This window comes from Salvelinus namaycush, chromosome 32, assembly GCF_016432855.1.
Source record: "Salvelinus namaycush isolate Seneca chromosome 32, SaNama_1.0, whole genome shotgun sequence".
In the NCBI taxonomy this organism is placed as follows: domain Eukaryota; kingdom Metazoa; phylum Chordata; class Actinopteri; order Salmoniformes; family Salmonidae; genus Salvelinus; species Salvelinus namaycush.
The window spans coordinates 26,320,052-26,337,491 of NC_052338.1; the positions used below are offsets into that span (position 1 = coordinate 26,320,052).

At 43.0% G+C, this 17,440-nt stretch overlaps 2 protein-coding genes across 2 annotated transcripts in view; both read left to right on the forward strand.

Annotated features, from left to right (window-relative positions):
• Positions 1 to 511, forward strand: part of cap2 (cyclase associated actin cytoskeleton regulatory protein 2) — a 30,360-nt gene extending 29,849 nt beyond the window's left edge. The window contains exons 12-13 of the mRNA XM_038972417.1: positions 38 to 178; positions 322 to 511. Of these exons, the coding sequence (XP_038828345.1) occupies positions 38 to 178; positions 322 to 405 (225 nt within the window). The 3' untranslated portion in view covers positions 406 to 511. The remainder of the gene's footprint in view (positions 1 to 37; positions 179 to 321) is intronic.
• An 11,385-nt stretch (positions 512 to 11,896) lies between these two features.
• vps28 (VPS28 subunit of ESCRT-I) lies at positions 11,897 to 17,020 on the forward strand. The gene is made up of 10 exons (XM_038972206.1): positions 11,897 to 11,925; positions 12,551 to 12,616; positions 13,483 to 13,511; positions 13,677 to 13,714; positions 13,810 to 13,899; positions 14,062 to 14,167; positions 14,371 to 14,472; positions 14,933 to 14,986; positions 15,303 to 15,394; positions 15,843 to 17,020. Exons 2-10 carry the CDS (start codon positions 12,577 to 12,579, stop codon positions 15,961 to 15,963), a joined length of 672 nt encoding a protein of 223 aa, XP_038828134.1. The 5' UTR covers positions 11,897 to 11,925; positions 12,551 to 12,576; the 3' UTR covers positions 15,964 to 17,020.
• The last annotated feature ends 420 nt before the right edge of the window (positions 17,021 to 17,440 follow it).

Here is a 17,440-nt window from a genome sequence, read left to right on the forward strand (position 1 = left end):
AGAATCTGTGCTGATGCTCTGCCCCACTTTTGTCCAGGTGATGGGTAGAGTTCCCACCATCTCTATCAACAAGACAGAGGGCTGCCAAGTCTACCTGAGTAAGGACGCTCTGGACTGTGAGATTATCAGCGCCAAGAGCTCTGAAATGAACATCCTGGTACCGCAGGACGACGACTATGTGAGTGTGTATGAAAGTGTGTGGAGTGCTTGCATTTCAGACTGTGTGTGTGTGTGTGTGTGAGAGAGAGATGAGTGTAAGTATGAGACTGAGTGAGAGTGTGGCTAAGTGTGGTTTTGTTTTAAACATTGTGTGTTTAACAGAGGGAGTTCCCAGTTCCTGAGCAGTTCAAGACGGTTTGGGACAGGTCCAAACTGGTGACAGAACCCACAGAGATCGCTGGCTGATCGCTGATACTTCCTCGTTCTCATCATCTCTCTCACACCCCCACATATTCCTCTTCCTCTCCTCCCTTTTCCCTCTACGTCAAAGATTTCACAAACCCATATAGGCTGGCTATTACAAGTAATAAAAGGACAAGCCAGACACTGTAACTGACTAGCTAGTAGTACTGTAGGTTGATTGTAAGCCTGGTTGTATCCATTAAGATCACTTGTTATTGTTTTTTTCTCAGCACTTTGAAATGGTAGATTGTTATGGAACTGTTTGTTCAGCTTATTGGTCGCACAGCACTCCTCCACAAAACTACTGTACTATCTACAGAATTATGGTAGGTCTACTATTTAAACACGCAGATAGTATGTCAGGTTTCGTCATGTGTAGAACTAGTTAAACTTGCAAACTAGTTAAAAAGTTGCATTCAAATTTGGAATAAAGAGGAAGTGTAGCCATTATGTTAATCTGTTAAATCTGCTGGTGCAAAATAAGGTATCTCTTAAACTAAGTATCACACTTACATGTGTGTGCCATAGCAATAAAATCATGTGTACATATGCGTACAATATAATTACATATTTTCAAATTGAAAGCAGAAAATGCAACCCTGATAAGACAAACTGTATTAAGATGCATTATGGAGGTGCATTTTGATTGGAGAGAACCTTCAGATTCAGTCCTCCTTGGCATTGTCATGTTGTTTTGTGCACTGTTGTGGTGATTTTATTGGATTGAGGCAGAAAGTATTGAGAAATGAGGTCAAGCGTTGACTTTTGATTTGTATGAGAAGTAGGATGAAGAGAATGTCCCACAGATGGAATTGAACAGCCAGTTGGAGTATGTTCCACAGGATGTCCTAGCATACACTGTTTTGGTTTGCTGTAATACTCTACAATACTCAACTATTCACATCTAGCTGTCGACTCAACGGTTGTATCATGTTTATATTGCATGATAGAGTTGTAAATGTATTTTTTATACTACACTGAACAAAAACATAAATGCAACATGCAACTATTTCAGTTCATATAAGGAAATCAGTCATTTGAAATAAATTCATTAGGCCCTAACTAACTGACTGGGAATACAGATATGCATCTGTTGGTCACAGATACCTTTAAAAAAAAAAAGGTAGGGGTGTGGATCAGAAAACCAGTCAGTATCTGGTGTGACCACCTCATGCAGCGCGACACATCTCCTTTGCGTAGAGTTGAACAGGCTCTTGATTATGACTTGGGAAATTGCTGGATATTGGTGGGAACTGGAACACGCTGCCGTAGATGTCGATCCAGAGCATCCCACACATGCTCAATGGGTGACATGTCTGGTGAGTATGCAGGCAATGGAAGAACTGGGACATTTTCAGCTTCCAGGAATTGTGTACGGATCCTGGCAATATGGGGCCGTGCATTATCATGCTAAAACATGAGGTGATGGCGGCAGATGAATGGCATGACAATGGGCCTCAGGATCTCGTCACGGTATCTCTGTGCATTCAAATTGCCATTGATAAAATGCAATTGTGTTCATTGTCTGTATCATAACCCCAACACCACCATGGGGCACTATGTTCACAACGTTGACATCAGCAAATCGCTCGCCCACACGACACCATTCACGTGGCCTGCGGTTGCGAGGCTGGTTGGACGTACTGCCAAATTCTCTAAAACAACGTTGGAGGCAGCTTATGGTAGAGAAATGAACATTCAATTATCTGGCAATAGCTCTGGTGGACATTCCTGCAGTGAGCATGCCAATTGCACACTCCCTCAACTTTTTTTTTTTTTTTTTTTTACATCTGTGGCATTGTGTTATGTGACAAAACTGCATATTTTAGTGGCCTTTCACTGTCCCCTGCACAAGGTGCACTTGTGTAATGATCATGCTGTTTAATCAGATTCTTGATATGCCACACCTGTCAGATGGATGTATTATTTTGGCAAAGGAGAAATGCTCACTAACAGGGATGTAAACCAATTTGTGCACAACATTTCAGAGAAATAAGCATTTGTGCTTATGGGACGTTTCTGGGATCTTTTATTTCAGCTCATGAAACATGGGACCAACACTTTACATGTTGCATTTATATTTTTGTTCAGTGTATATTGCATTGATAGCAGACTAGATGTCAGTATTACTCAAGCAAATGTAATTGTCATAGTGAAATGGAAGGTAAAAAATGTAAAGGATAACAATAGCGAGAGTTTAATTTCATTTGATATCTAGTTTGTAAGATATAACTTGCTTATCTCTTGTTCATGTGCCTAACCCAAATATATATGTTTGTAGCATCACCACCAATAGATTGTTCTAATATTACCAGCTCTGTATTTGTAAGCCTTAATATGCGTAGATACAAATCAACATAGAGAGAAATGTTTGTCATGTTAAATGCGCACTGAAGTCTTGTCTATTTCCCTGTTAGTCGGAATACCCTACTGTAAATTTCAAAATTATGTTTTCATTTCTTTAATGCATTTTGTATTGGGGCACAAATGCATTCAGTAGCACCAGAGAGGAAATACACAAGTAGTGCTTGTCACATGTTCTAATTCATACCCAGCCGTGAATTTAGTGTATGTAAATGTCTATCGTTTTTCAAAATGAAATCTAAACTTTAATGCTTGTGTGACGTGTTTTGATATTGGTTTGGACTTGATCATCAATTTTTTTTGTGGTACATTTTATTCAGTGCCATAAATATGGAAAAGAGCAATAATGTTCAGAGAATTTAAACTGGAAACATAATAAATGTTCTAGTGGAGACCATGATAGCTCAAACAACAAGTGATTACATTCCAGTCATTAGGAACCTAAACCTACAACACACAAAACAACATCTAAAATGTTCATCATTTCATTCATCTGTTCGCACTAGCATACATTCAAATACATGCATATACATTGTTTGTGTTTGCTAACTGTGTTTCCCTGAGAGCATCTCCTCCCTCTTCCTGCAGGGTTTTATCAGCACCACATCTACTGTCTCTACCACTATCAAATACCTTAGTCTGGTCCTTTAGTGGGCTCCTTGATAACAAAGCACAGTGAGCAATCACCCCGAGGCCCTCCGAGTCCTGAGTGGACAGCATGGCAAGTGTGTCTCCTTCAACGGTTGTTCTGGAATATGTTTCATGGGCTGTTCTAAAACATGCTTCCATGGTGATGGACTACTTGGTCCTGTTGATCGATGAGTGTGAACAGAGCTGAGAGGAGGAGACGTCTTGCTTGGGAAAGACTTTGATGGTGACGAGACGTTCCCTTTTCTTTCTCCCTCCTGTGACATCAGAGATGGTACAGGCCTTCGCTGGGTGGAGGTTCTATCCTGTAGACCCTGCTAAGCCCTGAATCCCCCCTCCCTCTGCATGCTCTCCGGGAAAGCAGTGCCTGAATCACTGGCCTGCCCCACTCCAACAAGGGGTTCCTGGTTTTGTCAGAACACACTACAATTCAGAATCTGGCTCAGTTAGATCTTGACTATACTGTGGGCTGCTACAGGCACTTAAAGGGTCCTCCTGACTGAAGGTTCCCAGAGAGCCTTCTCTTTTTGTCTGGTTCCATCATCTCCTCAGATTGATGGTCCATGTTTAGATGGGGCATATGGGCCTTCTAATATGCTCTTCTCCTGAAGCTCTGCCTGTCCCACTGACAGCCTGCTCCCTCAGGGCTCTTCTGTAGGGTGGTGGGTTGGGCTCCTTTACTCTGTGCCCGACTCTGAACCCACTGCACGTTTCCATTTGGTCCCACTCCCAATGTTAACATGTCTGGGGGAAGTTGAGGCACATCTGGTGGAAGTGGAAGGTGTGGGGTCCAATGGATCCATACATGGTTCTGTAGGCGGTATCCCCTTTCCCAGAGTACAAAGAAACTTGCCGTGACCCTGTGCAACACCCTGTCGTTCTCTGCAAACATCAAAGCAGTGACTCGCTCCTGCAGGTTCATGCTCTACAACATCGGTAGTGTACGACCCTACCTCACAGGAAGCGGCGCAGGTCCTAATCCTTGTCATCTCCCGTCTGGACTACTGCAACTCGCTGTTGGCTGGGCTCCCCACTTTTGCAATCAAACCCCTGCAACTTATCCATAACGCTGCTACCTACCTGGCGTTCAACCTTCCCAAATTCTACGATGGCACCCGGCCCCTATGCATACTCCACTGGCTTCCGGTCGAAGCTCGCATCCACTACAAGACCATGGTACTTGCCTACTGATCAGCCAGGGGAACTGCCCCTCCCTACCTTCAGGCTCTGCTCAAACCCTTCACCCCAACGCGAGCACTCCGTTCTGCCATCTCTGGTCTCTTGGCCCTCCCACCTCTACGGGAGGGCAGCTCCCACTCTGCCTAGTCCCCAGCTCTTCCCTGTCCTGGCACCCGATGGTGGAACAAGCTTTCCCCTGAAGCCCATCTTTCGGAAAACATCTGAAACCCTACCTCTTCAAAGAGTATGTTAAATAATTCCGCAGCACCTGGATAAGAGCTTCTGCTAAATGTCAAATATAAAAATGAGACGCAGGTGCCTTTTGGTCCACTGTTAGAGAGAGTGACATGGGGAGCCTTATAAAACATTATAGGCATTTTACACTAACAATACATGAATTACTATAATAACAATTGATGACAATCAATTTGCTGAAGTATAGCCTAATAACGAAGCAACACTTCCTCTGCAGCTGAGATTACCTTTGTGCTGTGGGGTAAAACATGAGGATATGGAGCTCTGTTTGGTGACAGGCATCTGCATTTTGGTCTTTGTAAAATTAGGCGCCACTGCTAAGCTTTAAACTCCAGACCGGACCAAAGGATTCAGTGGTTTTGAGATGGGTCGCAATGACCTTCTCTGGAATGTGAAATGAAGGGTTTTTAAAATAACAATTGGGAAAATGGATTCAGTCATTGTCTCCACAAGCTCAGAGCAAGAAAAACAGATAGTCTTTTACGATCATAGACATTGCATCTGTCCCATTATGGTGTCAGAGAGCACGGCCAACGCCATTGAGGCCATCTCTATTTTGAAGTAGTCAATTGTCTTCTTCATTTATTTTGGTACTGTCCATATGTAGATTGTTTTTGGTCACAAATCCAGGAATGTCTGAAGAATTGCTACATTTACCTAGAACTAACGCTGCAGATAGCAATACTGGGTGATTTGAAAAGTCATAGTCAATCAATCAATAATATAATAATTATTTTAGGATAAAATAATCTTTAATTTACAATATGTAGAAGCTATGAGAATAGAAAGGTTCAGTACTTTTGTGACGCATCACAGCACAGTTGTCGTAGCAGTGAAGACGTGTTTTTGTTCGTCCTCTCGTGTGCTTTTGTATTTTTCTTCTTTTTTGTATATATTTCAATTTTATATTCACTCTTTTCCATTTGAATTCCATTTGATTTCGATTATACCTTCCGGTAACCTGCCTCATCCAATATGATACGGAATCACTATTATTTTTCATTTTAGAACACATTCAAGAACCACCAGAAGCTAACAAGCTAATTAGATACAAACTATTTAGTCATTGTTACCACTGCTAGCGGCTTTTATCTTCTGCACAGATACCAGCCCTGTTTTTAGCCTGGATAATACTCGCTAATCTACCAGTATTGGACTATCTCTCCACTACAACGCCAGATTCCTGCCGTAATCCCTGGACCACCACTTCTGATCTTCACAGCTAGCTAGTGGCTAATGCCCCTGCCACGAAGCTAGCACCAGTTAGCCTTGAGCCAGGCGCATCTCCCGGCTAGCAAACTAAATTCTACAATACCTCTTTCACCATCTGGCTTGGATCCTCTGTCGACACGGCGACCCGCCGCACCACCACGGCTGGTCTGCCGACGAATACTCCATCCACTGTGCATTCAACCGGCCTCCGTCGGCGTAGACGCTCCTACTAGCCCCGGGCTACTAACTTTAAACGCTGTGTCGCCCGCGTGCTAGCGTAGTGGCGACTACTCCGCGGCTTCCCTGTTCCATCTACTGCTGCCCCCTGGACACTATGATCACTTGGCTACATAGCTGATGCCTGCTGGACTGTCCATTAATTCCCTGTACTCCATTCTGTTTATTTTTGATCTGTCGGCCCCAGCCGCGAACTCAGGCTCTGGGTGTAGTTAATCCGACCCTCTCTGCCTAGTCATTGCCATTTTACCTGCTGTTGTCGTGTTAGCTGATTAGCTGTTGCTGTCTCACCTGTTGTCTTAGCTAGCTTTCCCAATCAATACCTGCGATTACTTTATGCCTCGCTGTATGTCTCTCTCAAATGTCAATATGCCTTGTATACTGTTGTTCAGGTTAGTTATCATTGTTTTAGTTTACAATGGAGCCCCTAGTTCCACTCTTCATACCTCTGACACCTCCTTTGTCCCACCTCCTACACATGCGGTGACCTCACCCATTATAACCAGCATGTCCAGAGATACAATCTCTCTTATCATCACCCGGTGCCTGGGCTTACCTCCGCTGTACCCGCACCCCACCATACCCCTGTCTGCACATTATGCCCTGAATCTATTCTACCACGCCCTGAAATCTGCTCCTTTTATTCTTTGTCCCCAACGCTCTAGGCGACCAGTTTTGATAGCCTTTAGCCGCACCCTCATCCTACTCCTCCTCTGTTCCTCGGGTGATGTGGAGGTAAACCCAGGCACCCTCATTTGTTGACTTCTGTGATCGAAAAAGCCTTGGTTTCATGCATGTCAACATCAGAAGCCTCCTCCCTAAGTTTGTTTTACTCACTGCTTTAGCACACTCCGCCAACCCTGATGTCCTTGCCGTGTCTGAATCCTGGCTTAGGAAGGCCACCAAAAATTCTGAGATTTCCATACCCAACTATAACATTTTCCGTCAAGATAGAACTGCCAATCTACTGCAGAGAGAGCCTGCAAAGTAATGTCATACTTTCCAGGTCCATACCCAAACAGTTCGAACTTCTAATTTTAAAAATGAATCTCTCCAGAAATAAGTCTCTCACTGTTGCCGCCTGCTACCGACCCCCCTCAGCTCCCAGCTGTGCCCTGGACACCATTTGTGAATTGATCGCCCCCCATCTAGCTTCAGAGTTTGTTCTGTTAGGTGACCTAAACTGGGATATGCTTAACAGTCCTACAATCTAAGCTAGATGCCCTCAATCTCACACAAATCATCAAGGAACCCACCAGGTACAACCCTAAATCCGTAAACATGGGCACCCTCATAGACATTATCCTGACCAACTTGCCCTCCAAATACACCACTGCTGTCTTCAATCAGGATCTCAGCAATCACTGCCTCATTGCCTGTATCCGCTACGGGTCCGCGGTCAAACGACCACCCCTCATCACTGTCAAACGCTCCCTAAAACACTTCTGCGAGCAGGCCTTTCTAATTGACCTGGCCCGGGTATCCTGGAAGGATATTGACCTCATCCCGTCAGTTGAGGATGCCTGGTCATTCTTTAAAAGTAACTTCCTCACCATCTTAGATAAGCATGCCCCGTTCAAAAAATGCAGAACTAAGAACAGATATAGCCCTTGGTTCACTCCAGACCTGACTGCCCTCGACCAACACAAAAACATCCTGTGGCGGACTGCAATAGCATCGAATAGTCCCCGCGATATGCAACTGTTCAGGGAAGTCAGGAACCAATACACGCAGTCAGTCAGGAAAGCAAAGGCTAGCTTTTTCAAGCAGAAATTTGCATCCTGTAGCTCTAACTCCAAAATGTTCTGGGACACTGTAAAGTCCATGGAGAACAAGAGCACCTCCTCCCAGCTGCCCACTGCACTGAGGCTAGGTAACACAGTCACCACCGATAAATCCATGATAATCGAAAACTTCAACAAGCATTTCTCAACGGCTGGCCATGCCTTCCACCTGGCTACTCCAACCTCGGCCAACAGCTGAGGTCATCCCCCTCTCAAAGGGGGACACCCTGGACCCAAACTGTTACAGACCTATATCCATCCTGCCCTGCCTATCTAAGGTCTTCGAAAGCCAAGTTAATAAACAGATCACTGACCATCTCGAATCCCACCGTACCTTCTCCGCTGTGCAATCCGGTTTCCGAGCCGGTCACGGGTGCACCTCAGCTACGCTCAAGGTACTAAATGATATCATAACCGCCATCGATAAAAGACAGTACTGTGCAGCCGTCTTCATCGACCTGGCCAAGGCTTTCGACTCTGTCAATCACCATATTCTTATCGGCAGACTCAGTAGCCTCGGTTTTCCTGATGACTGCCTTGCCTGGTTCACCAACTACTTTGCAGACAGAGTTCAGTGTGTCAAATCGGAGGGCATGTTGTCCGGTCCTCTGGCAGTCTCTATGGGGGTACCACAGGGTTCAATTCTCGGGCCGACTCTATTCTCTGTATATATCAATGATGTTGCTCTTGCTGCGGGCGATTCCCTGATCCACCTCTACGCAGATGACACCATTCTGTATACTTCTGGCCCTTCCTTGGACACTGTCCTATCTAACCTCCAAACGAGCTTCAATGCCATACAACACTCCTTTCGTGGCCTCCAACTGCTCTTAAACGCTAGTAAAACCAAATGCATGCTTTTCAACCGTTCGCTGCCTGGACCCGCCCGCCCGACTAGCATCACCACCCTGGACGGTTCCGACCTAGAATATGTGGACATCTATAAATACCTAGGTGTCTGGCTAGACTGTAAACTCTCCTTCCAGACTCATATCAAACATCTACAATCCAAAATCAAATCAAGAATCGGCTTTCTATTTCGCAACAAAGCCTCCTTCACTCACGCCGCCAAACTTACCCTAGTAAAACTGACTATCCTACCGATCCTCGACTTTGGCGATGTCATCTACAAAATAGCTTCCAATACTCTACTCAGCAAACTAGATGCAGTTTATCATAGTGCCATCCGTTTTGTTACTAAAACACCTTATACCACCCACAACTGCGACCTGTATGCTCTAGTCGGCTGGCCCTCGCTACATATTCGTCGCCAGACCCACTGGCTCCAGGTCATCTATAAGTCCATGCTAGGTAAAGCTCCGCCTTATCTCAGTTCACTGGTCACGATAACAACACCCACCCGTAGCACGCGCTCCAGCAGGTATATCTCACTGATCATCCCAAAAGCCAACACCTCATTTGGCCGCCTTTCCTTCCAGTTCTCTGCTGCCTGTGACTGGAACGAATTGCAAAAATCTCTGAAGTTGGAGACTTTTATTTCCCTCACCAACTTTAAACATCTGCTATCTGAGCAGCTAACCGATCGCTGCAGCTGTACATAGTCCATCTGTAAACAGCCCACCCAATTTACCTACCTCATCCCCTTACTGTTTTTATTTATTTACTTTTTTGCACACCAGTATATCTACTTGCACATGATCATCTGATGATTTATCACTCCAGTGTTAATCTGCTAAATTGTAATTATTCGCTCCTATGGCATATTTATTGCCTACCTCCTCATGCCTTTTGCACACAATGTATATAGACTCATTTTCCCCCCCTACTGTGTGACTGACTTGTTTATTGTTTACTCTGTGTAACTCTGTGTTGTTGTCTGTTCACACTGCTATGCTTTCGCAGTTGTAAATGAGAACTTGTTCTCAACTAGCCTACCTGGTTAAATTTGTGCACATTTGTGGCCTGCTGGAGGTCATTTTGCAGGGCTCTGGCAGTGCTCCTCCTTGCACAAAGGCGGAGGTAGCGGTCCTGCTGCTGGGTTGTTGCCCTCCTACGGCCTCCTCCATGTCTCCTGATCTACTGGCCTGTCTCCTGGTAGCGCCTCCATGCTCTGGACACTACGCTGACAGACACAGCAAACCTTCTTGCCACAGCTCGCATTGATGTGCCATCCTGGATGAGCTGCACTACCTGAGCCACTTGTGTGGGTTGTAGACTCCGTCTCATGCTACCACTAGAGTGAAAGCACCGCCAGCATTCAAAAGTGACCAAAACATCGGCCAGGAAGCATAGGAACTGAGAAGTGGTCTGTGGTCACCACCTGCAGAATCAGTCCTTTATTGGTGTTGTCTTGCTAATTGCCTATAATTTCCACCTTTTGTCTATTCCATTTGCACAACAGCATGTGAAATTTATTGTCAATCAGTGTTGCTTCCTAAGTGGACAGTTTGATTTCACAGAAGTGTGATTGACTTGGAGTTACATTGTGTTGTTTAAGTGTTCCCTTTATTTTTTTGAGCAGTGTATATGTATGTATGTGTGTGTGTGTATATTTACCCAAAAAATATGTGGGGGATTGGAAATTATGCAGACAATTACATTGATGGAAGCAACAATCTATCCGCAATATTAAAGCTGATCCACCCCTTTACTATCAGTTGGTAAACAAACTGAAAGGGTTCATACTGCCACCTGAAATGTGTTGTTTGAACAGGTATAAAGTCAAGGTTGGCGATTTTACTGCCACCTGCAGTTATGGAATGTTTGCTTACACGTATAATTCATTGGCTGATCCCTCCTGGTGATCTGGACGGAATTATGTGATCCTTTTAACCCATTGGAAACCCCACCCAGTTGACTACTTCAAAATTATGAAAGTCCTCAATGGCGCTGCCCATGCTAAAACAGGCTTTTGGGCACTAGCGTCCTCTATCTTTTTAATTACGATAAAGAATCATAGTAATGGAGTATCTTGTTTTCATGACATAACATTCACTTTGAGCACTTTGACTGGGTCATGGCTAGAAGGGATCCAGCTTTTGTCAAATTAAGGTCAGATTTGTAGCAGGTTAGGAGAAGTAACATAGCAGGTTAGGAGAATTAGGTTAAGGTTAGGCAAAGGATTAGGGTTACTTAAGTGCCCCAAAAAATATGGACACTAATTTGACAAAAGCTGGATCCCTTGTTAGACATTACTCTTTGACTGGCTCAGAACCAATGGGACAGAAGTTTTCCAAGGTACAGTACCTTTTTTTGCCTTTCCTTTGATGTCTACAGTGTCCAGCCAAACCCCACACTCCTCCTGTGTTGAAGTCTGAGATGATGCTTTGGAGATTTACGTGGTAAGAAAGGACAGGCTTGCATACACTAATGAATAATACGTTTGGAAGCCAGCCTTCTTCGATTTGCATTGAAATCCCCGTTTGCTTTGGATGACAAAATAAAGACTAATGAAACAGGAACTTCACCCACGACATTTGTCAAAACATATACCAGCTTTAGTTAGTATATCAGAGAGACTCTGTAGAGGTATGGGGGGAGTTTTTTTTATATTTTTTAAATCCAATTTGCTTTTTCACCTAGCAAATGCAATACTATTTTTGTCTCGTGCGCCAGATAGTTCTTATAAAACTCCACTCACTCACTTTATGAAAATATCAGTAGAAAATTTCATTTAAAATAGCCACATTTCGTCAAGTGGTGACAATTTTCTAAATGATCTTGTTTGTATTTTAATACTTATTTCAAATTATATGAATTTAAGTGAGGCACAGAAGGGCACCTTATGTTTTGACGTCTGTGGGTCCTTTGGTTCCGCGAGGGGTGTGTTTACACCATAGACCGTGAACGGTTTACAGTGATGTCACTTCAATTTGCCAAGAGGGTGAGTGGAATATTCCTAGCAAATGTTGATTTGTTATTCAGATATTGGTCGGATAACATGTGTATACAATTTGAATCGCCGTACCAGCGATACCGCGAATTGTCCTCACTTATCCATCCAATATAATGTGTCCTTAAGTGTTTCTTTAGGCTAAATAAATCACAAAGGAAACGCTAACTAGCTAACGTTAGCTATTTAGCTAGCTTATTTTTCATACAGGATCTCATCACTTTTGAATGTTGTTGTTGATATCTATTTATCTTGTCATGGCCCTTGCCAATATCTGTAATGAGATGAATTCACCACTAATTTAGCAACATGTAGTTAGCTAGCTAAGCTACATTACGTGTTTGCAATCCAAGAGAGGTCTTCTTCCTGCTTTTCTTCTCTCTTGCTATAGTGACAGTAGCTAGCTAGCTAACATGACAGATCTGTAACGTTACAGCCACAGTTTAGTCAATTCATTTACTTAGATATGTATTTTAATTGGCGGTTGTTCACTTACTGATGTCATCCTCCAACTCTTAGCTATTGGTTTGTCTAACCTTCCTAGCTGTCAACACTGTTTATACTGTAGCTGAAGAATTTGAAATAGATTTGTGTTAACATGTATTACTTTCAATAGATCAAGTTGTGAGAGCAGCATTCACCATGTTTCACGGAATACCTGTCACGGGAGGTATGGGAGGAGGTAAGTTGGTCCTTTGCAGCTCAGTTGGTAGAGCATGGCGCTTGCAATGGCAGAGTATTGTGTTTGATTCCTGGGACCACCCATACGTAAAATGTATGCACGCATGACTTAGTCGCTTTGGATAAAAGTGTCTGAAATGGCATATATTATTATATATTGAAGGCCTAGTCAGAAACACAATTTTCCTGTGTTTTATATATCCACACTGAGGTTAATAATACTGTGAAATTGTGAAAATGATGATAATACCCTTTTAGTGTAAGAGCTGTTTGAAAATACCTGACATTTCTGCCTTTTTTGGTGGGATAGAGTTTTGGCCAGTAAATTAGTTAATAGACTAATAAGAAATAGTTCCCAAACTCTGCCAATAACAACACATTTTCTGTTTTTGCCTCCCCACTCAGACCACACCCAGACAGTCCTAGCACAATTATTGCTTGAGAAATTGCTCTTTGTTAAGAAGCTATATTTTTTGTTAGCATTTTAATTGAAAGCAATCACGATAAGGTACATAATTGTTACCCATAAATTATTTGATATTGAGATAAAAACTGCTGCATTGGAACTTTTAAGTTTGCCTTGAAACAGTCACAGATGGGGCGGCAGGTAGCCTAGTGGTTAGAGCGTTGGGCCTGTCACCGAAGGGTTGCTAGATCGAATCCCGGAGCTGACGAGGTAAAAATCTGTCGTTCTGCTCCTGAACAAGGCAGTCACTGTTCCTAGGCCGTCATTGTAAATAAGAATTTGTTCTGCAGTTAAATAAAGGTTAAAATAAAATATGCACTTTATAGACATGATCATCAGAAATTTGCTCGTCTTATAAAGCATCTGTGACTGTTATACTTTTATATTTCTCTTCATTATAGCTCCTGCCAATAAACCTGAATTGTATGAGGTAAGTGGCGTGGAGTTTTGTAGGGTTTGCATAATTGCTTCTTGTGACATATTTGGTGGAGCTCTTTTAGATATTTAATTTGGCTTTGAGTTTCCTGCTGTTACCTGCTTTTTGTACCTGCATTTTATCAGAAAGAAAAAATAATACCGTTTTCTGTTTTTTTAGGAAGTAAAATTGTACAAGAATGCAAGAGAACGAGAGAAGTAAGTGAACATTGACTGTAAATTAATAATATAAGCTATTCACAATCCATGTAGGTTAAATGTTAACATTGAGCATTGTGCTTGTATTAATCAAGGTTTGACAACATGGCAGAGCTGTTTGCTGTGGTGAAGACACTTCAGGCCCTGGAGAAAGCTTACATCAAAGACTGTGTGACCCCTAATGAGTGAGTTTACACTCTTCACTGGTTGTGTACGTATGTGTTATGGACTGTAAATAAAGGTGTGTGTGTGTGTGTTAAAAAATATTGTCTGTATATGTATGAGGTTGTTTCAACATTGGAGTTTGAAAATCTGTTATGAGATTGATTACTGTGTGTTTCTGTCAGGTACACGGCTGCTTGCTCCAGGTTGCTGGTGCAATACAAGGCTGCTTTCAAACAGGTCCAGGGATCTGACGTGGGTTCTATCGATGACTTCTGCAGGAAGTACAGAGTGAGTTTATATCAGTCACACTGCTTTGAGTAGAGTGCCGGTCTTGCAGATAGAAGATGTAATCCACTCAATGTAACACATAGTGGCTGATCCCAGATGTATAAGTGCTTTAGGCAACTCTGCGGGCTGCTGAACAATATCTGAATATGAGTAAATTGGGTTATGCCATATGTTGTTCTCCTCTACCTTCTCTTTTATGTTAGCTTGACTGCCCGCTAGCTATGGAGAGAATCAAGGAGGATCGACCAATCACCATCAAGGATGACAAGGGCAACCTGAATCGCTGCATTGCAGATATCGTATCGGTAGGTCTCTTCGCCATGCCCATGACATTAAACACTGACAGAGTGATTTCAATCCCAGTGTTCACTTTGGGCCTTTGGCCAACATTGAAGCCTTTTACAGCCCCATATAGATTGAATAATAAAGTGCATTCTGTTTCAGCATTAAGTCATTTTCTTAATTTGAATCATTCTCTGGCTCGTCCCAGAACACTGTGTTGGTGCGCCCTTAAGTGCCACAGCAAATTGCATCCCACATCAATCCTGCCAATATCCAACAGGGCCGCTGAACAGAGAGGAACAACTTGATATACTGGCATCATAGGACATATAACGCTCACTCGTTGATAAGCTCGGACTGATTGGAACACACGTTTTAAAGAGTATGCTTGTGCTGCAGTAAATCTCAGGTTACTGACAGATGGTGAAATAGTCAGTCAAACATTATTGCCCTCTGTCTCTGTTTCTCCTCTCTTATCCCCAGCTCTTTATCACTGTGATGGACAAGCTACGTCTGGAGATCCGGGCCATGGATGAGGTAAATAGATCGGACTGAGACAAATGACAATGAACATTAACATATCACCTATAATTAGGGCTGGGAAAACCTCAGTGTCCCTATTTATAGGCTACATAGCCCAATTTTGATATTTTGCACATTTATTGGCAAAAGATCTGATTGGTCAAAATACCATTTATTGGCAAAAGATCTGATCTGATTGGTCAAAAGACCAATAATTGGGCAAAAGATCCGAATTGGGCTGCCTGTGTAAACGCAGCCGTATAACTTGTTAGGAACTACACCAGGCCCTATGTTTGATTGACTGACTGATTAATTGGTTTGAATTGTTCAGATCCAACCAGACCTGAGAGAGCTGATGGAGACCATGAACAGAATGAGCAACATGCCCCCAGACAATGAGGCCAAGGACAAAGTCAGCCTCTGGTAAAGATGTACCTCTTTTACACACATTGAGGGGCTGGTTTTCCGGACACAGGTTAAGCCTAGTCTTAGGCTAAGTAGCACATTCAATGGAGAATCCTCATTGACCATGCTCTTTAGACTAGGCTTAATCTGTGTTCGGGAAACCGGCTCTTGTTGTCTAAGAATGATGAAGTAGGCTTAACACTAACACCGAGTGGCGCAGCGGTCTAAGGCACTGCATCTCAGTGCTAGAGGTGTGACTACAGACCCTGGTTCGATTCCAGGCTGCATCACAACCGGCCGTGATTGGGAGTCCCATAAGGCGGTGCACAATTGGCCCGTCCAGATTAGGGTTTGGCCGGGGTAGGCCGTCATTGTAAATAAGAATTTGTTCTTAACTGACTTGCCTAGTTAAATAAAAATAGTTTAGTAATTCAGAAGGTAAAGAGTTGCTTGTTCTCCTCTGTAGGTTGACCACTCTCAGCAGCATGTCAGCCTCTGATGAGCTGGACGACTCCCAGGTTCGCCAGATGCTGTTTGACCTGGAGTCAGCCTACAATGCCTTCAACCGCTTCTTACACTCCTCCTAATCTACCCACATCATCCAGGACTGTTGTCACCTTTCTTATATCATTGTACAACCCCTTCCTCCTCTCCTCTACACGTCTCCGAAGTCATCACCCCTGTTTGTGCTTTGTATTATTCCATTGAATAGTATATTTTTTTCCTCCCATCTTTGGTACAGTATCTATCTGTCTGTCTACTCCTTTGAACTCTAACCTAGACTCTTGGCAGCATCCAGTGCTGTGGCCTTGCCTAGTGGGGTGGTCTTCCTGTTCAGTTGGATGCCTTGTTGAGTTGTAGTTCTCCAGCCTGAGTGACTGTACTGTGTTAAGGCTGCTTGTATCAGCCTGCATTCTTGAATCTACGTAGAACCATGTTTACTACTGGGTTTGACATATCAACACAAGGCCCAGTGAGTCTGATCCCTTTATAAGTCACTTTAGCTGAAGACGAGATGTAAAACATGTAAAAAGTGACCTGGGGTGGTTTAAGACGTTTGGTTGGCTTGGTAAGGGAGGGACAATCCCTTGACAAGTGATGGAAATAACATTTAGAAAAGAACAAACTGCAATTTTGGGGTGAAATCCAGTATATTGCTGTTCCCCATCTGCACTCCGAGACAGTCCAATAACTTGTGTAGAGGTTATTACTTTAACTCCAGTTGTAACAGATGGTTAGGTTAACTTGGTGGGCCTTCAAATAGTTATGAGTTGTATGTAATGCACCCTTATTGATGATTATGTTGAAACACTCTGGTGAAGGAATTGTGGCTGTTGTCTATGGCTTTGTGTTTCTCATTTGATTTGAGTAAAATATTATAGTAGTACTACTACTTCATTTAATGTGCATAATTAAGCTTTTCTTTAGATGTGAGGGTTTGGCCACATCAGGTGGGCAATGGAGACCGGTGGATTCATAGAATTCCCTCTTCATTTTGGGATGCTGACTAAATGTGTTTCACCCCTCAATTTTAATTAGGGAGAGCATATTTATTAAGATTTATCATTGTAAATAATGCAACTTTGAATTTAAAAAAGCATGTAACATCTTTTTTAGAAATAAAAATAAAAAATCTACCTCCAACTTTGGTGTCCGCCTTTTATCATGTTTTAACATTTATGTGTGAATTCTATGGTTATTCATTGCACATTTTGCTTTGTATCTTGGACATATTGATGAGACTTTCGGTTCAGAAAAGAAAGAATACGGCTCCTTTAAAAGCGGTCGGGAACGGGTTCAGCAGCAAAGATGCGTCTCCAGGACAACAAACAATTACAAAAAGAACCCGATATGCTTTTTTTCTATCCAGCAGCAACCCGCTGTCGCTGACATCCTTGAACCGGACCTTTTCAGTGCTTTCAAAGTAGACCATGGGTAATTTTATTTTAGGGATATATTTGTGAATGAATGTGTCGGTGGGCAACGATTGTACTTGAGCAGTAACCATTCAACATTAGCTCAGAAGTTCAAAGGGCTGCTAAACAACATAGCTAGCTAAAATCA

Excerpts from the sequence above, each read along its gene's own strand:
- vps28 (XM_038972206.1), top strand. The coding sequence starts at position 12,577 with ATGTTTCACGGAATACCTGTCACGGGAGGTATGGGAGGAG. Across the intron at positions 12,617-13,482 it reads CACGGGAGGTATGGGAGGAG|CTCCTGCCAATAAACCTGAA; the intron begins GTAAGTTGGTCC and ends TCTTCATTATAG. Across the intron at positions 14,168-14,370 it reads ACTTCTGCAGGAAGTACAGA|CTTGACTGCCCGCTAGCTAT; the intron begins GTGAGTTTATAT and ends CTTTTATGTTAG.